General features: G+C 41.0%; 1 protein-coding gene across 1 annotated transcript; it reads left to right on the top strand.

Annotated features, from left to right (window-relative positions):
* The first annotated feature begins 2,239 nt into the window (after positions 1-2,239).
* Positions 2,240-24,497, top strand: LUBEL (Linear Ubiquitin E3 ligase). Its single transcript, XM_085480858.1, is given in 22 exon segments — positions 2,240-2,380; positions 2,383-2,412; positions 5,260-5,349; positions 5,579-5,971; positions 7,110-7,298; positions 7,654-7,878; positions 8,078-8,538; positions 8,835-10,039; positions 11,038-11,330; positions 11,469-11,558; positions 11,969-12,127; positions 12,513-12,875; positions 12,952-13,135; positions 13,468-19,135; positions 19,137-19,260; positions 20,289-20,486; positions 20,633-20,911; positions 20,987-21,076; positions 21,146-21,302; positions 21,812-22,142; positions 22,625-22,793; positions 23,991-24,497. Coding segments are annotated over 22 exon segments (10,806 nt in total). The 5' UTR covers positions 2,240-2,302; the 3' UTR covers positions 24,021-24,497.
* The last annotated feature ends 38 nt before the right edge of the window (positions 24,498-24,535 follow it).

Raw genomic sequence — 24,535 nt, forward strand, 5'->3', positions numbered from 1 at the left:
CACTAAATGAAGACTGTAAGAACAAGTAATCAAGATACAAGAAACTATATCTGAAAAAAAAGAAACAAATTGATAGATAATATTTTATGTATTAGATATTACCATATGTCACCGCGGATGATTTATGATTTTGCATCGATCTATTAATTGGAGAAGAATTATTAATTTACGAGCTAGATCTTTCATGAATTCCAATTAGGTACGTTGATTACGACGATACAAAATTTTTTTATTTATATTCGAAATATACATAGGAAGCGCAAATTGATCGAGAAGAGGTTTCGTGCGATCGATGTTATGTAATGACTTAATGTAATGACGTAACACAGTGATTCGACAGATGTTGGAATAGATACACGCAAGGACGGATTACGCGTAGTTATAACGAAGAGCTGCTGACAGAGAGTTCAATATAATGGACTATTAGCGATTGCAGAATTGCGATTTATGAATCGTGAGTTTGCAAAATTTGCATATAGAGAGAATTTTCTCGTGGAATTTATCCTGAAAATCATGGTAATCGTGGGACAATTGGTATTGGAAGAATTTTATAAGAGTTCTCTCTTTGAATTTTTAATATCGTATTTACCACAATAAAAAATATTAATGTCTACAATAAGATAAAATTTATTATGTATACATATTAATATTTTTTATTGTGGTAAATATTAATTAGAGAAACTCTTATAAAATTTTTCCAAAAAAATTCTTCCTTTGCTACTTATATTGTCCCACAATTATCATGATTTTCAGGGTAAATCCTAAGAAAAAATTCTCTCCGTTAAAAACGTGCATTAAAACGTGCGTTGAATGCTCCTTAAAGCGACACTCATCGCTTCCTCCGAGCTACCATTTCTAGGCAGAAAACGCAAAGGCGCCCACACGCGTGAATGTTTCACATGTGTACGTGGGAAGCGATTTTACAAGCAGTGATGCAACATTAGGAGGCAACGACAGATTACATATTACTCACTTTACATTACTTAGAGATATTCGAACGAATTCTCTATATTTGTTATGCTCCATTTAATTCTTATGTTTGTGGGAACTCATTGCTAGTTCTATTTTATAATGAAAAAAAGAAAAAATAATAATAATAAAAGACAGAACTTTCTCTCGAATGAAGCAAATTGAATAAGGTATAGCTTTTGAACAGACTTGCTTAATAGAATTTGTACCGTGCATCCTCATTAATTGGAACGCGATAAGCAAATAATACTTTTGCGCGACCAAACGTGCCAAACGTGAATTTTCACGGTGACACAGCAAGGCGTGCCAACAAATTTACCATGTAAATTTGCGAACTGGACATAAGTCAGCTACGCGACCGGTCAACTTTGAGCCGGCATTTCGTTAGCATATGCCTACGCGATTTGCATAATTACAGATTTCCTGGTGTTACATATCAAAAGAGGTGTGTCTTCTTCTTTTTTTTCTCCCAAAATTCTATGAGATAATAACTTTATCTTTAAATTGATCTTACAGAAATTTCTCGGAATTGTAATCTGGATTTTATTAACATCAACATATATAAGAATATTGAAAAGTAGTAATATTAAATACTAAGAAGACATGTTTTCGTTTATCAGAGTTAGACGAACAAATCATTTTCTCATTCAATACGAAGTAACTATAGAAGAAATAATTTAGAGATATCTCTTGATAATATCTAATATAAAAATAATTTTTTTATATTAATTAATTAGTATGTTAGCGCTTCGCAAATTAAACTAGATATTTTGATCTTTATTTTTTTCTAGATCGAGTGAAAAAATAAAGATATTATTTTATGAATAATTGAAGCTATCTAAAGTGTAATCGCAGTAGATTTGCGTTTGAGAAATTCCAGTTCCTCTGCAAAACCAAGACTCACTTTTAATGTTAATTAAGAGTTTAAGAGAGATTTGAACATTCGTAGGTGTAATTCAAGCATTTTAAGTAACACAGAAATAATATAAATATTTCTTTTAATTTTATAAAATAAATAAATATATATGAATAATTGAAGCTATCTAAAGAGTAAACGCAGCAGATTTCTGCAAAACCAAGAATCTGTTAATGTATCCGCAAGAATAGAAACGTCTCGCGACAGAGTTATCAACGTTTACGCGAGAGGTGTCGAAATGAGTCCTAAACCACCGATGCCCTCTCTTTCTAAAGCGACGCCCGCTCTGACAAATTCAAACTACACGGCAGCGTCCGCGATATATTTACGCGAACGGGGAGACTCGCACCGACAAGGAACGGTGGCAGCGGTCCAACCTAACGGTTGGCGTTACGGAAATAGATTTTCGGTGGCGAGATGCAACGTCCGCCAGGCGGAGAGAACCGGAGAGGCCAGTACCGCGGCGACCAGTTCCCGAGGAAAACCGGAAGAATCGAAGCCACGGCGGCGAGGTGTCCCACATGAACGTGAGTGCCGATATCCGTCCCACGAGAGTGCGGCCATCCCCGTGGTGCTATCCTTTCTCGTGCGTCGTTTCCTCGATTCGACCGGCTATTTGCGGCTTCCTCCGACACTCGGGAGACCCTCCGTAATTCTGGACTCTTCGTGTTTTTCCCGTTCCCTTCTAATAATCGAAAGAAACGAGACCTGCTGCGAGTAAAGGAGATATGCGATTCTCTCTTTAGATAGTCGAAAAATTGTAGCATCATTTTTTGCAATAATATAAAATTTGCTAAATGTCGTTGATGTACACACAAGAGTGCTTTGCACTGAAGATCGTTCAGTGCGGCTCGTTTTGGACACTCTATAAAGATAATCTAAATCGGAGCTCTCGTAGTGCATCGACTCCGAAATACGTCAGAAGATACACGCGCGGAACATTTCACTTGTCACTTTTTTGGGGGAATCAAATGTAGATTGCGACGAGTGCTTTTTGATCTCAAGACCGAATGATCCGATCAAATTATTTTCTGCGCGCCTGGAATCTCTTATATGGCGCAAAAAAAATCGATGACGCGATCGAACGCGTGTCGCGAAAGGCAGCTATTAAAATCGTGTCTCTGCCCGTCTATTTTTTTCTCCTTTTACACGCATAAAAGAAATATAAATAACCGCATATCATCAAAATTTTACGGAAGATATTTTCGTTCAAACACGATTTAATCGTGACAAAATTATATTCATTGTTTTAATATTTATTACGAAGTATTCCGTTTGTTAAAAAAATGAAGGGAAGAATTTATCTGGAAAACTAATTATTTCGCCGTTCAAGTTTTTGCTTCGCAATTGCCAGTCTTGTAGCGCCGCATTTGCGCAGTAATCTTCTCTATGCGGGTACCAGCGAACTAAAATGAGAAGTAACGTAAAACAAAAGATAAAGCGCGAGAGATTTCGCTTCTCACACTGAACTACGTGGAAGGTTACGTCGGTGAATTGTCGTGTATGCGTTATCTCATGCTCCTACTCTGTGACAGTTGCTTCCGGCTTAAGAACCCTTATCGGGGATTGCGTCTTGCATACTAAACTACTATCTAATTATTCCGTAACTCTGCGATATATCGTGCATCGTTGTGGGAAGTGTGACGAAAACATAAGCGGATCTTCAAATTGCACCGCGTGCTCTAAATATTGAAATAAAATGCGCGAGGCGTGTCTGAGCGGAAAAGAAGTTTTACTTCTTGGATAAACTAGAGAAGTTGGATGATTTCCAGCTTGCGCGCAGACGTGTGCAATTTCAGCGAATAGTCTCGCGATAGACGCACAATTTGCATTTATCTCCCCTTTTTTTTATCTCGTTTTGAGATAAAATATATGAGGATAGAAAGAAATAAAATTATATCTGTTTAATTGCAAGCAAAATTGAACCGTCGATTTTTCTTCTTTTCTTGTTGTCACGATGTTAATGAAAGTTTTAACAAGATAGATATTTTTTGTACCTCTCTCGTGTGGATTTTCGTGGATTCATCGGGAATTTTTGGCTGCGCAAAATAGAAACAAAAACATGTTGCGCTGCGCTCAAGAGAACAGAAGATTGAACGTTCTAAAGATACGAACGACTCTAATTCAAGAAACTAATTCGAGTCTCTCTCGAGCGAGAGCTTCTCACTACGTGGCTACATACGTTTGCTTCGTTTGGCTAAGATTATACACATATACAGACGTCTTCAATTGATCGATGCAATAATAAGAAGATATAGAGAGAAAGCGAGTGGAAGACGGATAAGACGTTTAACAAATAAATGCAGAGAATTCATCGGATATTTCTGCAGCCGAATCATATTTAGAGAGATCGTCTCTGTCTGTTATTTAATTATCATTCTCCAGTTGTTCAGCGACGCGGTCGGAAATACGTCTCAAATTTAAATCTGTTACGATGCGATCGATATTCCACGTAGGACGAGAGGAAAATCATCCATAGCTTTGTCACCCACGCAGAGAAAAATAGTGTCGCGCACCACGTTGCTCGGCTTTATTTCTAGACGCGGAACACGCCGCTTTTTCCGGGGCCGGTCGCAGAAATAGATCCCGGTTGGTCCCCCCCAGTTTCCGGCGTTCTGGATCCTGGATCGCCGTTCTGACGTCACGCTTTCCCCGCGAGACGATGCCTATGCTTCGGGAAAAATTTATGACATTCCTTCTCCGAGATTATTCGGGGCCTCGCGAGTTCGCGCGAGCCCACAAGCCGCGATGACATCAATTTATACTTGGCACTTGTCTTATGGCCGATCGAAGACTGCCAGGCTTCTTCGAAATCGTCTAGGCTTTAAGATTTTAGCTCGACCAAATGCTCAACCCTCTGTTGTTGTTTGCGCGCTTTTCTGTTTGCAACTATAATGATTGTCTTAAATATTTAATTGAATAAGTTAAAGACAAATTTTAGGGGATGATTCTTTGTGGAAAATTAAGGGGATTTCTTATAGAAACATTTATATCCCTTCCTGCATGAGTAAAAATTAAGTTTTAATTTCTTTTCTCAAATTTCAGACAAATTTAAAAAAATAAAACTTGATGGATTTTTTCGACTGATAGAAAGAATATTTGTTAATATTTTTTTGATCTTCCTGTGTCGTTATAAGGGGATGAAATTAAAAAAAAAAAAGAAAAGTGTATGTTTGTATAAGGAATTCCCCTTAATTTTTGACAAAGAATTTATCTTCTAAAATTTTTCGCGCGCTTATTTAGATACTTGTATATGCATATATCTGCGAATTTTTACAAGAGAATGCTATTTTTATAAAAAAAATAGTTAAATGTTTGGAATAAATTATTCCAACGGTAAAAAAAATTGTTAAGAAAATTGTGCTATCTTGCAGAATCCGGGAGCTGAACGATGGCGACCGATGGCTATATCGAATCCATCCACCAAGCTACGGATGGCGAGATCCATGCCCCATTGGGTCATGGTACGTATTTCTCACATTTAAATTGTTGTTTTTATCAGTATGTTGCTCTGGTATTTATTTCTCTTTCATGTTTACCGAAATCATTTATTTCGCGCAGCGTACTTTTACATTTAATTTTAAAACGAATAAACCAGCTGGTTTACATATTAATTGATCTCTAAAAGCGTATACACATTTAAATATAATATTTCTAGAAATACATATATGTATAAAAATTTTTTAAAAAAAGGCGCAGCAGCAACAACGAGAAACGGAGCACCAGCTACGTCGAGCCCCAACGCCCCCGAAAATCCCACCGCCATCGCTCTCGGGGGACTGTGGTGACCCCGACTACGAGATCATCGAATTCCCGACCCAGAAACCATCTCTGACACCCCAGTGGAACGTTGGCAAGTGCGGTCTGTGCGGCACCGAGAACGTGTTTGCGCGATGCGACACGTGTCGCGACAACTTCTGCGAGGCCTGCGACGACATGAATCACAAGCACCCGAAGCGGAAGGGCCACGTACGCAGGAGGATCCTGACCGAGAACGCGAGCAGAAGCAAACCGCCCCTTCCGCCGAAAGGGGAGAATCTGTGCCCGCCGGTTCCTCCGCCCCGAAGAAATCGCAAGACCACTCAGGTAGGCTGCGTCCTGGCCTGAAAAACTGCGTCTCTGAAATCTTGTTCCAGGGCAAGACCGAGTATCTTATCCCCGGCCCCGAGGATCCTTTCGCGGGATTATCGCACCAGCTCGATGGAGATTGGGTTGCGACTGACGAGTTTCAGCGGTTCCAGAGATTGGATCCGGCGACTGTCGTAGAAGCTGTTTGTCGTCGTATCCGACCTCGTCTCCGTCGCGCCGGGTGCTCTTCCTTCTCTTCTCCTCTTCCACGAACGAAACTCTACGATTTTTACGACATCGCTGGTTGCAACGTAATAACGTAGCTTTAACTCGAAACGTCACACCGAGGCAAACCGAGAGCTTTCCTCATTGTTCTCTTGCGAGTTTCAAACGATCGTTGTTATCTCATTTTATTCTTCCTCGTTCTCTTTACATTTATTACATTTTATTTTACGTTCAGACTTTATTGTATATACACATGTTGTCGTTGTTTTTTAATACACCATGTTACCGCAAAACACTGATGCCGTATTCACTGAACCTGTTCTCTCTTCCAGTTTCATCGTTGACGTAATGACGCGGAAAAGACGGACGTGGCGCGTCGGCGCCATCGTAATGTCGAACATTTTGTCGAACATTTGTCGTGACGTGTAATCGGATCGTTTTACCAAGGATAATTTTCTTGATAGGATAGGGGTCGGAAGGGAGAGGAGACGGTGAATATGGCAGGTTACGATCAACACGATCATTTATTTATCGTATTTTCGCTCCGTATTTTCTGTGTACACCGTTACAGCTACCATCCTGACTTATTTTCACACTCGGTGTGATCGACTTCTTTTCAGCATGTATGTACTAGACGGACTGGATCATCCGCAAAGCTAGAGCTGAACTGAATCGTTTCATAACGTGTTCGATTTACAAGATTTTTATTCGTAATATTTATTTATTTTTTTTTTTTTAATTCTATATTGTATTTTTTTTTTAGAGGAGACTTTGTTGTTATAGAGATGATTCCTCGTCCATCATGATTGTCCATATATCTGACATTTATTTTTAACGATATATCAGCGCAGTTTCGCATACATCTACAGTCCTCGACAACACCCCGAGCACTGTTCCTTCATATGTAATTAAGTCGAAATTTCGCGCTTAGGCTAAGTCGACATTAGCCAAAGGCTCTACACATCTCCCTTTGCTCGACAAGGTTGGGAACTTGAAGCGCAACCTTGCCAATCCGAAAGCACCGCCGGACTCGAGAGTATCGAAATCTACGAACACAGCTTTAAACACGCTCTCCAACGATGCTTCAGGATCAGGAACGGATAAAATGTCTACTCTACAGGTGAGAAGTATAGATCTTTTAATTTAATTGTTATACAGAGTGGTCTTTCAAAAATTCAATTCAGAATATAATTCTACAAAATTATAAAATTGATGTGCATTTGATCGAATGAATAAATTAACTACAAAATAAAATAATAATTATATTTGTATAATTTTCATCATTTCTTCATTAATTCGTGAAAGTTAAATTTTTATTTTTATTTGGTAATTATTAATATTTTTCATTTTATTCAATGAAAGTTTTTACATATTTCTTTTCATTATTATTTGCATCGTTGTAACTTCGCGTCCAAAAAACTGACGTTCTGTTATCTCAAAAATCGGAGCATAACAAACGCTGTGATTTTTTTCAGGAAAGATACAGAAAATATCAAGAGGCGATGAGAGCTCAAGATGCAAACAGGCGACGACATCCATCCTCGGACACCTCGAGGGACACTTTGAGTGGAAGACCACTTAGCTTAGGCGGCTCGAAACCACCGCTGCTTCCACCTCCGCCTCCACCTAGAGCTATGATACAATCGGCCAGCGTTTGCGATTTAACGGCTGCTCACATGTGGAATCCGGGAATGCATCAGGTATGTTCGATGTTCTCCCCAACAAGTATTGTTACATTTATATTTATTCTTTAATTTTTCTTATTATTTCTCGTTTTTCTAATTGATTATAAAAAGGAAATCTAAATATTTTTGGAAGAAATTCGTGTAATTAAATAAAAGTGTCGAAATATCGTATCTGTAATATATATAAAAAATATTGTATTTGTAAAATTTCCAGACCCAGTCGATGGCGCACTTAGGACCCAGCGGAATGCCGATGATGTGGTATCCGCCGACCAACTCCTGGGATGTACCGATGAGCGGTTCGACCGTGAGTCTGCATCACCCAAGCATGTGGAGCTATCCCGTAGGCTATCCATCGGCGCAGATGCTGCCCCCACATTATCCGGGATCCCTTTCTAGAGCGCACAGTCCGGCCAGAAGTATAAAGTCGAGCAGAAGATCGCGACAGGCGTCACCGTCTCCTAGTCTGAAATCTAAAAAGTCCTACGCTTCGAGATCGCGATCGAGAAGGTCGCCCGGATCACCATCGGACGCGAGTTCCGAAAACTCGGACGAGTCCGACGACGACAGACTCTCCCGGGGGTCCAGAAGTAGACGCGGCAGCGTATCCAGAAGCATACGACAACGAAACTACGACGATGATACCAGAAGTCTGACGTCTAGAAGTCGACGAGAGTAAGTGGAAAAAGAGAAATTCAATATTTTTTCCAAATATTTATTTTAATTTTGTTTAACTAAAATGTCTAAAGATTCCTTATATTTTAAGATTATTGATTATTTAAATTATTATTTTATATATATAGATATTTGAGATTAAAATTCGGAAGCAAAGTGTTTGTACAAAATTTTATGTTTAAATATGTAGATATTGAAGGATTTTTTGCAAAATATAGATTTAGTTTTGTCAATATTTAAGCTCGCATATTTTATATCCGCGATCACATTCGGTGATCATTTCGGTAATGTTTCAGGAGATTGATGTCCGAGGAGAGAGTGATGAGTACCGAGGATCAATGGTCCGAGAGTCAGTCTAGTAAACGGTACTCAACGCCCTCGAGAAGCTACGACGAACGCTCGGTTTCCCGAGGAGTAGATCGATTGGAACGCGTGCAAAACGGAGCTTATCGCGACCGTCAAAGACGAAGCACCGACGACGAGTCCTCCGATCGAAGGATCAACGCGCCGAGCCGAACGCGAGTGACCAGCTCGTCCGACGACCATTTCGAGAGGGTGGAAAACGCATTAAAGAGAGCGTCGTCCCTTCGAAGGGACATCATGCTGGATGATCATCGTCGGGACTCTCGTAGATCATCCTTCGAGAGTGACGGTCAGACTAGGAAGACCCCTTCTCGAGATGTGACTTCCCCGAAAAGGATACCTAGAGAACGAACGCACCTTTTGGAGAGACAGTCTTCTCAAGGAGATTCAGATAGAGACAAGAGTCGCGCGAACAGGGATGAAGTTGAATCACGCTCGACGAGAAGAGAACAACAGATCCGTGATGTTTCGCGAGAGCGCGAGATCCGTGTAAAGAGAGAATCGTCTCAGCGAAGGGACACTCTCGATGATCTAGAAAGGATCTCCATCAAACGAAGCTCCCGCAGATCCTCGGTGGAATCCGACAGTCAAGGTCTTAGAAAAATAGCCTCCAACGAAACACCCATAAAAAGACATGAAGAAAAAACTGGTGATCTTCAAGATCGCCAGCGATTGATCGAAAAGAGTCAACAGCTCGAGAACTCCGTACGAACTGTTGAAGCTCAACAAAAGAAACAAGATAACGTCGACATAAAACAGAAACAGCAGCAATTGCAAAGATTTCAGTCTCGAGAGGATCCGAAGGTAGCGAAAAAAGAGGCGGCCGAAAATGCATCATCCAAGAAGACAGCTTCCACCGAGACGGCCGGCCTGATGGAAATTCCGAAAGAGGAGTGGGCCTGCGAGCATTGTACCTTCATCAACAAGATCAGGGATCGCGTCTGCGTGGTCTGCTGCAAAACCAAGAGCAGCGCGCTACCGCCGAGCACCCTGAACGATCCTGATCCGCTGCAAGCGCCGAGAAATGAAACCCCGAGCAAGGTCGGCGATCCTGGTCTCGATCTCGAGAAGCGGACCAATCTGTTGAAGATTTCGAACAGCGAAGAGAGCGGCGACAGCGGGTCCGTTAGGAACAAAGGTAGACCGAAGCGCAAAATCAGCTTCTCCTTCGGTACCAAGTTATCCAAGTGACGTTTCCAGGGTCCGTGCTCGTTCTCTCCCCGCCTCGCGTATTCCCATCCAGAGAAATGCGAATGACCCAGATTATATTTGTATGCACGCGTCTCTTCTTTCTTTCTTTCCTTTTTATACGTAAAGCAGTGCAGTCACGAACCACTACAACTGGTTGTTCTCCATCCTTCGATGTATTCCCTTGGATGAATAATAAAGAGACATGGAAACTGTTTTTCGTACAAGGCTACAACGGGACCAAATGCATAGTCGTATTTGAAATTCGGCCATCTATTGCGTTCATGTCTGAGGCACTATATTATTCATTCAAGTGATGCGACGGTTTCAAGCACGAGCGTGCATTTGGCATATGTTCCTTTATTCCGGGGCGAGACCATCGATGGAAATCATTGCCAAAGCATTTGGCTCAGCGATGTTAGAATGCGTCAATGACGTAGAAGATTTATTTATTTCAAGATAAACGAAAAATTTCATGCAACAATAAATGTTCCAAAGTATTCTTGAAAGATTAAATTGCCCAGTTGAAATTTTACACACCAATTCTAATATAATATTTGGATATTATTACAATAATGCACTGTTAAATTATTAATAACATTTTTGTAACAGTGCAATTACACATGTGTTAATTATTACAAATATTATATACATTAGTTAAGAAATACCTTGTAAAATTAAATTTTCTAAAATTTGCCAACACATTATTTATCATTTCTCTCTCTGTTTCATCTTTTCTTCAATTTCTAAAAATAAAATAAAAGTTTTATAAATGCGCGCATTCTTGGATGACCTTGAGAATTATAATATATGAAAATAGCTTTGTTAGAAACAACAGTAATGGCTGATCATTCTGACTAATCTCTGTCTATTTATAAAACCACAATTAAAAATTATAAAATGAAATAACTTTGCAATACATTATAAAGGATTTTTTATGATTTACAGATGTGATCGCAGCAGATGATAATCCTTTCGTGGAGAATTCTGAAGCTACGATCACTACTTCAACTTCACAAGTAGAAGAAGCATTATTGGAACCGACAGACACGTCATCATCGCCGATTGCTGAGAATCTGGCGGCAGCATCATCAACATTACCATCTTCTTCGGCTACGAATATCTTCAAAATAGACGCGAACGCGCCGTTGCAGGAGGAAAAACCTACACGAGGAAAACTTTTAAAGAGTCATTCGGTGTCTACGGGAACATCTCCTCCGCCACAGAATATCTCAACTCAAGTAAGTGGTAAATCTCATATAAATAAGATTAAAATATTCGTATATTTCTATAAACGTAAATACGAGCAAACAAATTACTGAAGATTTTAGAAGATTACAAATAAATGTGAAGCAAATTATATGTATAAAATATTTTAGACTTACGACTATCTCCCTCCAAAAGGGACTCTTGGAAGATCCTCGTCAGTGGCAAAGAATTATTTGTATTACGATGACAGCGACGGAGAGGTGAGCGTAAAACTGTGAATGAATTAAAACGTAATTCAAATTTATAATTAAAACATTGAATAAAATAAATAATCAGTAATTTTATAAAACAAAAATATCATTATATAGATATATAGTTTATTATATATATTGTACATACATGAGTATAATTTCAAATTTCATAATTGTATAATATATAAAATTAATTTATACAACTATATTAATTATATTTTATCACATTTATAATAACTATAAAAAATTATAAATAAATTTTACGAGTACGAATTATAACGAATACCTGAAAACGATGAATAAGAGATATACATGAAGATTATATATAGGAGATTTATTGGATTCCAATCAAGTAAATTACTCTTTCAAAAGATGTTTCCGCGTTACCACGATCGATCACGTTCTAGTGAAAAGACAAGGCGGAGCGTCTGTTTCAGGAGCAGACCAGATTTGCGAACAGTCCGGATCTGTATCCGCGGGCTTTGCAGGAACAGCAGCTGGTTATATCCGGTCAGAAAAGCAGAGAACGGACTAGGAGAAACTCCATCGACTCGTCCCATCTCTATTATCGTTCCAGGGTAAACTCGCTTACAAGCTAAGCTTCACGGGTGTTTCGTTGTGTTCTCATTGATCCTTGATCCAATCCAATTACCATAATTAGCCTCGGTGTGAACGTAGGCAGGATGATATTTTTATTTATTTTTTTAGCATCATCCAACCGCTTAAATAGATGTCTCATCGTATATCTACCATGCTTATTTACATATATAATTTACAGCTACTAAATATAGTTTTAATATTAATCTAGACAGGCACTTAACAGCGTACGATCAAAGATATAATCTTTCGATGGCAGAACCCTTAGCCATAAATTAAGTAATACCTATCTCATATTGTCTCGTCCTTTTCACCGATCTCAATAAAACGGTCTTTAATGGCGACATAAATAACTCCGCATTTCAGGAACCCAGTCAACCGAGATATATGGAAGCGAGTTCCAGTTCCGGCCAGCAAGGGGTTTCCACGTTGACCCGTCAAGGATTGGAGATCGTGGAGCTCCTGCGAGAAGCCGAGAGGCAGGGATTCACGACCGACGATGTTCAGACAGCGTTGGCCCAGGGTGCGTCGAATCCGATCGAGTGGCTTCACACGCAGTGGCCGCACCTGGTAGAGACGGTGCGAGTCCTGGTGACCGCGCAGGGCAAGGAACTGAGGGAGAATAGCATCGGCGTTTTGTCGCAGTCCGAGGCGAGAGAGGCTCTACGATCGGTCAAGGGCGACGTGTGGAACGCTGTTGCGACGGCCATTCAGCGTAGACAGCAGAAAGTGCGTATAAAATAATTACTACTCTTTGATTGATCCTTTGTGATCCCTCCTCTCTCTCTTTCTCGATTGTTGACAGTGCCAGCAGATCATGGCAAAAGGAAACTTTGCGCTCGCGGACGTCGTCAGAGCTCTCGATAATAACGCCGGGATCGAGGACGCTGCTTTGCTCGAGCTACAGAAAAATCAGCTCAAGCCCTTCTTAATGAGGATCTGGGGTCCTCCGGTCGGGGTGGAGAACGACGAGGCTGCACCGCACGAAGGTCGGTGGATACTCTCGAGGCTAATTATTTTTATTAGCGATTTCCAATATTTTCGATATTACTTTATAGATGCTAATATTATTTTATTTAATAAGCATGATGTACTTTTTATTTCTGAACATTTTAAAAATATAAAACTGACTTGTGAATTATACATATTTTAGATAAAATCTAAAATAGAATGCAATTATGAAATAATTAAAAATTATGTTTACAAAATTCTCTCTAAACAAGTCGATTTTCTCTACGCGATAAAGAAACATCTTAACTTTGATTCGAAGAAGGAATAAAAATAATGAATTGTACACCGATTTTCCTTTTTTTTGCTGCAGATGCAGCGGGTGTGGTCGATGGTGGGACGGGGGCGGAACCCGTGGAACAAGTTCAGAATGTATCCGATACGGAGGCGCGGAAGCAGGTAATGTCACCAATTGTTGATCATTTCGTGGCGTTGCAGGCCGACTTTCAAAAGCAACTGGCGGCCCTGAGAGAACTGACCGATAACTGGCGACACGAGAAAGATCCCCCGAATAAACTGGGTAATAATAAGTCTGATAATCTGTACGACCACCCTGACGATGATAATAGTAGCACTGTTCTAATCGATGCAAATCTGGTCCCAAGGGCCGTACAACAAGCGCCCGATGATGTAGCGATGATGCCGGGCGATCTTGTTACGCGGCAAAAACAGGCAACCGTAGATTCGCAGGAGGGCTCGAAGCGCTCAGAGTTGTTGAATGCTACGAAACCGTCCGACGAGGTCCTGGACCAAATAGATGCCGCGTCGCATGCCGAATTTGATGATCTCGCGACACTCTCGCCCGAATATCCCTCGAAAAATAACAGCGTCGACCCTGCAAACGTCGGCGAGACTGTCGTACGAATCGCCGAATCATCCGATCCGCCGAAACTCGACGATGAGGGAGGCGACGTCGACGCGGGGAAACGATCAACCTCGAAAGCGAGCGACCTCGCGACGACGATATCGATCGACGAGACGGCGATAGAAACAGCGAAGCGAGTTACGAGTCCACCGAAAGAAGTGGAACACAGGGGATTATCGTCGAATGACGTTGAGATTGAAGCATCCTCCTTCTTGTCCGGAATTTCTGCGCCCGACACAACGAATACGGAACCAGGTCAGCCCTTTTCTCCGCAAACTTGGAGTGGTCCCGAATTACTTAATACAGCGGGACACGCCGCGAACAACGACGAGTCGCTCGTCCAAGTTGGAAAGTCGACGGAATTGGGCGAAGCACTTCCCATCTCTTTCCGGGATTCGAGTGCCCCTCGAGAACAACAAGCCGATATATCGCGGCAGCCATCGCGGAATGAATTCTCGATCACGGCGAATACAGCTGAAGAGGATCTTTTCGCGACGAAACGAACCGATCAGTATATTTCGAGGGAAGTTCCCGGGCAGAACGACGAGTCGTCTCACGTCGCGGCAATGGAGGCTCTGATGTCCGCCGTGAGATCGCTGCCGGAGCAATTTCTGACGCCCTTCATAACGGCGATGCAAGTCCTGTCGCCCAAGAAAGGTGATGCCGATGTAACGACCGCTGATGTTCGATTTATGAACCGATTAAATACTTTACGTAGCACGAAGGCCGAAGAAACGACCGAGGCTGAAACGAACGTCGACGCACTTCAGCCGAGGAACGAGAGAGACAACGAGAAGGAGCCTGTCCCGGTGACCGCGGATAAAACTGACGGGTCGTCTGTTCAGGAGAAGAGTAGTAGTAGTAATAAGCAGGCGAATAATCTCATTAAAAAATCGAGCAGCAGCGAGATCATCGACAAGAGGATCGTCAGATCGCGCCAAGTTCCGGATTCTCGGATGGCAAAGTCCCGGTCGAGCGTTCCAGATATCAAACAACAGCAGCTGGATGTCAGATCGGTACGTAATGCGGACACGGACGAGGCTAACATTTCGCAGACTAACACCGCGACGGAGCTGACATCCGAAACGTTCTCGGATTCGGTAGACTCGAAGTTGACGGACGAAGTATCCGAAGAAACGCTGACTGCGAATAAAGGGGCAACGTCGAGTGTCGCGGAACCCATGACAGGAACGTCGCAAACGGGCATCACGGAGGGAATACATTCACGTAAGAATTCTTTAGAGATAGTCGACACGCCGGCGGAAAACGATAGCCGGGACAGATCTGCCGGAGGCGAAACCGTATCGACGGAAGGATCAGTCCAAGAGACGTCTTCAGGTGAATCATCGAGCTTTCACACGCGATCGTTAACAGCATCTGCGACGCATGATCCGTCCATCGTCCGTCAGGAAACTCACGTGCTTACAGTCGCATCCGACGACACGTTGCTCGATGCGTCAGCATCATTATCATCTTCATCATCATCATCATCATCATCATCATCATTATTAAAGGAAGCGATCGACTCTTCCATCGTATCTAATGAAAAGCTTTCCGCTGATAACGCCTTCATGATCATCGATCCGCTTTTAAAAAATCAAATTTTACCCCCTTCTATAAATAACGCGGAAGAATCTATCTGTCAAACGGAGACTGATATTAATACGCAGGAATTAAAGCAACTCTCGAATGATTCGTCTCACATTACCTCGTTAGATAATTCGCCGATTTCATCTCCCGCGAAAATTTCCGACGCGAAATCACTGTCCGTGGAAATATTCGATAATGTCGAAACGACGCAGCGTCGCGATGATAAAAATGATACAAAGCCGACCATAGCGAGGGATGCGGTGCACGTTTCGGAAAAAGTAGAACAGACAATTTCGGTCACATATCACACTCCCGCGAGCGACGGTAAAGATGAAACTACGCTGAAAGGAGCAGACGTGCCCGTCGAGCAAAGTACGACCGACGATTTATCCATTACTCGATTACGAACCGATGATGAGAGTGTCTCGCTGCCATTAACAGACCCCTCGACTACCATGAATTTCAATAATCCGTGCGATTCGGAAAGGGAAGGGCCGGTTCCTACAAAATTTCACAGCTCGACGAACGAACCTAAGTCGGAAAATCCTGTGGACGATTTAACCCAAGACGGACCATCCTCTCAAAGTAACCGAAAAGTAATTGATCGCTTAACGCAGGTTTTACGATCCTCCCCTAAGATCGCAGGTACTTTGTATGCTGGAACATCGAATACCTTACGCGACTCTGAATCTTCGAAAGACGTGAAAATTTCAGGACAGGGTGAAGTGGAGGAGTCCATCTCTGACACTTTAAAACTTCATATCGCCGACGAAGACTCTATTACGGGTACTAACGGACTCTCCAACGAAAATGTGGACGATCGACTGATGAATACCATTAATAATTCGCCGGGTAATAACACGTCCCGTCGATTATCCGTCGAAGATGCTGCTCCCGAGGGTTCAAAGTCTAGCGAAAGCTTCATTTCTCGATCTGACGGGAAGAGACAGAACGCGCAAACGTCAAATTTCGCGACAAGGGGCATTTTAAACGCGTTAAAGAAAAATCTCAATAAATTCTTCGCGTCGCGAACCGAGGAGAAAATTATCGCGCCGACGAGGGAGATCGAGAATCTTTCTCTGTTGGATCCCATTAAATCGAATATCCACGACGTTACACCAGGCGTATCCGATACTTTTGAAATAAAGATATCGGAATCGCCTGTAATAACGGTGAACGAGTGCGCGCCGATAAAAGACACCGCGGCAAATATCGTCGGGGAAGAACCGGGTCGATTAGCTGATGATGATGATGATGTTAATACAAAGATAGCTCTGCCCGGAATCGTCGCGCGTAACGAACCGGTTAGATCAAAATTAGCGAATAACGAGTCGATCGAAAGGGACAACACGAGGCAGCCTCGTAAAAGCGTAATCACGAAACCCGTCGTAAAGGATAGATCTAGATCGCCTCTTAAAAAAATCGTCCGAAGAAAGTCGCCCGTTAAGGTAGTAAGGAAGTCGATCGGCGTCCCGAGGAAAAGCGGAAGCTTACCCTTCCGTAAAAACACCAGCCCGAACAGCACGACTGTCACAAAAGCGAGGGCGAAGGCCAGCGAGATCACTAGGACGTCGAGTCGAGCGACGCGAAACGATGATGATGATGATGATGATGGGGAGTCCTCAAGGATCAAAGGATCCTCCGTCAAATCGACGTGCACCGTCCGCGAAAAGACAGACAGCGGAAATAAATCGGTTACGAAACTCCTGTCGGACAAATCTATTAAACAATCGTTATTAATGAAAGCCAATCTGCAAAAAACTGCGGAGAGTAACGAAATAAATAAAAATGGTAAAAAAATTGTTTTTACGTCCGATGCAGAAAGAATATTCGCGATCGATAATCCCGAATTGCGGACCGGCATTAAAAAATGTAACGAGAAAAAATCGGAAAATTCGAAAAATGGAAAGCTCGAGCGTTCTAAAAATAAAAAAATTGTATCTGTTAATCGGAGTAAAAAACCGGAAATGTCAAAAGATATAAAAATTGATATTCCCAAAAATCAAGAAATAAAACAGATTATAAATCACGAAACTGAAAATAAAAAAATGTCGATGAAAGCAATGTCGATGGAAAAAATAAATTATAACTCGAAATCTAAAATATCTTCACCGTCGAAGATACCAGTTTTGATGCACCGTAAAATTGTACGCTCTACAAGTATTATTCCATCAAGACCTTCTAAAAAAATTAATGACACACCATTATCAAAAAACGTCTCGACCAAATTGCCGATAGCGTCGCAAGCAGTTTCGAAATTATCTTTAAAAATTCAGGAGAAAGTTAAGGTACCGAGTTCATCAATCGTGCGGAAAGTCGATTCTAAGGATAATTCCAAGGATAATTCGGATCGAATTGAATCTAATAATGGAGAATTAAATCTAGGAAGGACGATTGAAATTGCAGAAAATGCGAAGGACGAGCGGAACCTTCCGGAGGAGGGAAATCATGCTAAGGGAAGCGCCGTGGAAGAAACCGAGGAGCTCCCGAAAATGAAATCAATACGATCGGAATCCACATTAGACGAAGAGAACTCGCGAGCGTTGAGCTCGACGCTTAACAACGACGATCTGTCCGCGAATTTTAACGAACAATTGGAAATCGAAAACGCTCTCGAGGAAGACTCCGATGCTTTCAGCTCGGATTCAACTTCCGAGTATTCCGAGGACACAGAAACTGCGAAGTACATCTCCGATCATAACTCGGAATGCAATTCCGTCGAGGAGTTCACGGACGCGGAATTGTTGTTAGAGAAAACGCTAAACGAGATAAGGTCTGAAATATCGGAATCCGAGGAAGAGGAGCAGACGAGCGAGTCTGAGAAGAGTGAGGATATCACTTGTTCATGCGAAACGGAAAGCCACGATCGTGATTCCATATTGTCCGAAGGTATGGTCGATGAACGGGAGATTAAGTCGAGTGAGCTCGAAGATTCCATGGAAGAAGATATGTACGAGGAGCTACCGTCCGAAGGAGAGGAGACAAATATACAACCCGATGTCCCGGAACAAGAACAACAACTCGAGACTACTATTGAAGAGACCGATGACATAATACATGAGGTAGTCGATATTTCGAGCGGAACGGAAAGTAATTCCGAAGTCGCGCGAGAAGACGACGGGAATAATTTCGATCCATTGAAGAAAGTTACAGTCGTCGAACTAATTGAACTCGAAATAATCGCGGAGATCGAGGAGGCGCCGAAAGTTTCTCAAAACCTTGAAATCTCGGAGTCTAAAACTGCTGCGGCAAATTCCGCGACATCGTTTTTAGCAAAGTTGGAAGAAAGTGCGGAATCAAAGGGAGATATTCAGTCAGAAGGGACCAAAGACTCAGAGAGAAATGAGACGAGGCTCGAAGACGCGAACGACAAAATTCAGGAGAAAGATCAGTCGACAGTCGTGCAGAGTGACAAGACGAGGAAAGTGATGAACTGGAAACGGGCAAAGATAGGCCGAAGGGCGAGTACGGGGAGCAAAGAGGTCAAAGTCGGGAATGACGACGATGACGACGACGTGTTAAAGGGGGGTAGCGCCCAGGAAACGATTTTCCCTGGTTGCCAGTTGCATCCGGCGGTTCGAGGGCGAGGAGGATGTCGAAAGGACGAGGATCCGACGCAAGAGACAGGGATCTCCCAAAACGGAGCGGGAGGTCAGTAGACGAGAGTTGCCGGAAGTGACGTGACCCTCTCTCCCTTGTAGACGTTGAAAGATCCTCCTCGCGAGTCGCCGCAAGAATCGACTTTAAAAAAAACCCTATTTGATGGCAAGTCGCGATGTCTACGAAATGCTGAACGAATGTTCCTTAATATATTTTAATTGCGCGTTAATCATTGATTATTTGACTGCGACAAGGGTTTTGACGATGTGGCTAACGCGAAGGTAGGTATCGTATCGCGACTAACTCATTGTCTATCGAGAAAGTTGACGTTACGTGTGTCTTGTATATGTAACATGTATAATAGCACTTGGTTTATTCCTTATTCAGGAAAGAGATTACATGAGAGATGTATTAGTCTGGATTCCCCATACTTAGTACCCTATTCTAGATATAGAGTATTCAAGACATCTATGTATAAGCGTCGATTGTATAAAAAAAAACACATTTGAATTAATTATTTCGAATTAATTATTTATCTCGATAGTTTTATATGTTGAATAAAAGAGAGCTCGTTTCTAAAAGTTGATGCACATCATGAAGATTTTAATATTCTCTTATTTTTTAAATATTTTCAATCATTAAATATCTTTTTACCTTCTGTTTTTATTTAATCATCTAACTTATTACTAATTATTTTTAGTAGAGATAGTCATTCAGTAATATTAACAATAAAAAAGGAGAGATTAATCTCATTCTTGAAATATATGTAAAGATATATGTAAAATGTAAAGATATACCTTTTGTAAAATTAATATTTAAACATACAAGTCGGATTGCAAAAATTTCGAGTCACCTCATTGTCTTCATTATTTCAAAGTGTCACTTTAAATTCTCCTCTCTCTCTCAGAAAGAGACATTTACTTCTTATAATGTCTACATTGAGAAATGGCAAATCCGAATCTTCTTAACAATAAGTCGAGATTTGTAGACAGATGAGAAGCACAGATTATCTTTCTAAACAAGATGTGAAAATTGTACGTGCCGATATCGGAGCGATATTATGTTTGTCACGTGTGCAGAGAATAGCTCGTCGTCTCCTGGCGGAAGGTCGGGCGTCGAATTACGATGAGGCTGAGGTCGCCGCCAGTTTGCTGGCCCTCAAGTTCGGAGATGCCGAGGCGCTTCAGGCCGCGAAGGAGTGTTCCAGCGTGGAATCCGCGCTCGCCTTCCTTCAGCAGGAGTGCGAGCTGTGCACCGGCCGTTTTGCAATGAGTCAAGTGAGTGTCGAGGTCCTGTGTTAGGTCCTGCAAATCTTATTTTACTCTTTTACGATGTTTCGTCGAGATTAATAAAAATGATTCGACGACAAATCGCATCGTAATTCTTCTCGATTTGTCTTGACACATTTTTCACATAATTTCAGATGATCTCTATGCTGAAATGCGTGCATCGTTGCTGCAACGAATGCGCGAAGAATTACTTCACCATCCAAATTAGCGACCGAAACATCACGGATGCCGTTTGTCCGTTCTGCAAAGAACCTAATCTCAAGGACGCGAGCGAGGACGAAGTTCTCGAATATTTCAGCAATCTGGATATTCAACTGAAGACCCTGTTGGATCCGCCGATCCACGAGCTTTTCCAGAGAAAGCTCAGAGACCGGACTTTGATGCAAGATCCGAACTTCAAGTGGTGTATCCAGGTAAATAAAATTTGCCATCTTTGATCGTCTATTTTTATATGCAAACCTATCTAGATTATTATGTGTATTTTTCAGTGTTCGAGTGGATTTTACGCCGATCCTGATCAGAAGCGTCTGATCTGTCCCGATTGCCGATCTGTCACCTGTGCCTTTTGCCGAAGACCGGTATGTATTTTCGAGTTTGTGTTAAACAAAACGTTGTAGATACTTTTTTTTAACTGTCTCTTTTTTCAGTGGGAGAAACAACACGAGAGAATCTCGTGCGAGAAGTTTGCGGTTTGGAAGGACGAAAACGATCCCGACAATCAAGCCGCAGGTTTGGCCAAACATCTGGCTGATAATGGCATCGACTGTCCTAAATGCAAATTTCGTTATTCGTTATCTCGAGGAGGTAATAACTATTACACTTTGACTTTATTAATTTGTCTTATCTTCGATTCAATTTTTTATCGTGAGATTTCATCATTCAAGTTCTTTAATTAATATTAAAAAATTAACATATATGTGTAAAATTTATTATAACGTTTAGTATGCACATCAAAGCATTATACTTGTCGAAATAATGCTGAAGAATTAGATGATATATCTAAATCTATCAATATTGCTGACAGAAATCTTCGTTACGAAAGATTGCACTTTATATAGATTTTAGTAATTGTTAGGAAAATCATATGGTAATATAAGAATTAATGAATGATGATTCTAAATATTATTTTAATAAACACACGTATACGTATGTGCGCGTGAACTATTTTAACATTATGTAATTTTTAATCAATCTCGCGGAGATGAGAGTTTAATGTATATATGTGGAGAAAGATTTTTTCTCTAAATTATTCGATATGCATATCAGGGACATATTTTTCGGAACTCGCTGAAAGAATTCGTGAATTTTCATAGGTTGCATGCATTTCACCTGCAGCCAATGTAAATATGAATTCTGCTGCGGTTGTGGCAAAGCTTTCATGATGGGGGCGAAGTGCACGGTTAGCCCCTATTGCGCCAAACTGGGCCTGCACGCCCATCATCCGCGCAATTGTCTCTTCTACCTTCGTGATAAGGAACCCGCGCAACTACAGCAGTTGCTCAAAGAAAACGGCATTGATTACGATACCGAGGGTCCGGTCGGGGAACGCAAGTGCAAAGTGCAACTACAGAAAGAAACGCCGACCGGGGTCGTCGACGCTATCTGCAATTCCGACGTCGTCGAAGGTCACGCTGGTCTATGCAGGTAAAGTTCATATTCTCAGTGGCGCTAAAAATTCTAGATATTATATAAAAAAATGTGCACTTGCATCTCAGCAGATTATAATAAGGTCGATTGAAATATATATATGTAAAGTTATTTAATTAATTCTTCACACTCAGAAGAGAGTTGCGTTGAAAGAAATTCCGAGCAATATTTCCTAAATTTCTAAGACGATCCCGGGCGATTTTTCGATAACGAGAATCCGCGATGATTAACGAAATCCTCCATGTGAATTCAGGATTCATTACATCGAGTATCTAGTTCGAAAGATCCGTATGACGCGGCTGGAGCCGCTGCCCTTGCTAAACGTGGACGATCTCGAAACGTGCGTGCGACGCGCCGGGCTGAAACCTCCCGCGAACTGGTACGGTCGCGACCCGGAGCATTACAGGAAGGATCTGGTCCAGGTAAAAGCAAACACCTTGACGTGCCTGACTAAAATCTTGGGTACTTTTCCCCCTTAGGCAGCACTACATTGAGTACTTGGCGGGCCTGGTACTCAAGGGCAGGCTGGACCCGGTGATGATCTTTGACTTGAACGACGCCAAGCAAGAGTTGCGCCGACGGGGAAAAGTTCCCCCTGCGAAGGACCAGGAAATGTCCGAGCGGGATTATCTCGAGGCGTGCATTCAGGTGACTAACACGTATTCCTCTCTCTTTCTCTCTCTTTCACCCTCTGCTCCTCTTCTCCTCGTTCTTCTCCTTTTTTCCCTCTTGCTCCTTCAACTCGCCTCCCGCTCTTCCCTCCTGTCTTTTGACCCATTGACCGAATTAACAACAGTTGCATGAAAGTAGAATTCCTGCGTGCACGAGACTTTCCAGCGCCGAAAATCGTAAAAGTGAATAGACCGCCGCCGAATAATGCTGTCGAACGGCCGCACCTGCGTCAATCTCCGGAGATATACACATATCGTCGCGGACGCTTTTTCCGAATGCATTGTGAAAAATAAACGAGCTAGAAAACATTAATATGCTACTCTACGTGAAATTCGATCTATAATTTACGTAATATAGAAATTATTACAATGGAAATCATTTTTCACATTTTTTTACAAATTCTCTTGTTTTATACAAGATGATTTATTTTCAATTCCTGTTGGAGAGAGAGAAATCATATAATTGCTTAATAGAAATTTTAAAAAAATTATATGTGATAAGAAAAGTGAGCATTACTATTTTATATTTCTGGTCAAGTCGTCTATTACTTATTTCTCAGAAGGAATAGAATTACAAGTAGAAAAGATCCAAAAATGTTTACCTAAATCGAAATTTCATATCGGATATTCAAATTCACATTAATTATATTTCAGCAATATTGAAAAAATATCTTATTCAGTTATCGTTTATTACAATTGACTTATTTTTATGGATATTTAACAAAATTTTACATAATCTTATTAGTTAATTTTTACAATTTTTATCTGAAAATATTAAAAACTCAGATATGGAGTTTATACATGTTAAAAATTCAGAATTTTATTAAATATTTAAAAATATTACGTCGAAAAAGGAATATTTCATTTTTATTATAAAAGATAATTTTAAATCAATTCCTGATAATAATTTCCATTTTCGATAATATTGAAAGAATATCCTATTATATACTTGCTGTACCGTTTCGAGAAATAAAAATTTAATATTCAACATTGTAGATCCGCGCGGCCATTCGCAGCTTTTTTCTGCGTAAATAACGATTTCCCTCTCCTGTGTGAGTTGCCTTTTTTTATATGGATATTGAAGTAAATAAGGTATACGAGCGAAGTATATACCGCGGGAATACGTTAACATTCTACAACTTCACCGTGCATAAAGTATACTCCGATGTTGCAGGTCGTAAAAAAGGAGATTCCACTGGAGTGACTACGGAAGAGTATTTCAGAAAAACACTCGTACACCTGAAGTCATATGCAAGAGAGATAGAGCGTGTATCTCGTGCAGTGTATTTATTTTAATTTGTATACACTATGTGAAGAAGCCTCCCTTTCCCATGTGAAATTAATATAGGACCATAGAAAACAAATAATGTGCAGCATGTGAACATAACTTCGTCGCAAAAGTTTATTTATATCTTTTTGACATGACGGTAATCCGCGATTCGCACATTAATTCGCCTAGCGTTAATTTATTCGTGATAGAAATATCACAAGAAGAAAATAGTGTGTTCATATCTCTGTAGATGCTCTACTTATTAACAACTACAGATTTGTAATAATCGATGTTTCTTCAATGATGGAAAAAATACTTATCTCGATGAGATTTATAATTAGTGTTTGAAAATATTTAATTATTTCTTGTCTTTATATAACTGTTTTTCAAGAAATAGACGGTTTAATTAAAGACTTGTAAAGTTTTTTCGTGCAAATCCCTTCTTTAAG

Source organism: Nylanderia fulva, unplaced genomic scaffold (assembly GCF_048542155.1).
Source record: "Nylanderia fulva isolate GAGA-0341 unplaced genomic scaffold, ASM4854215v1 Scaffold16, whole genome shotgun sequence".
In the NCBI taxonomy this organism is placed as follows: domain Eukaryota; kingdom Metazoa; phylum Arthropoda; class Insecta; order Hymenoptera; family Formicidae; genus Nylanderia; species Nylanderia fulva.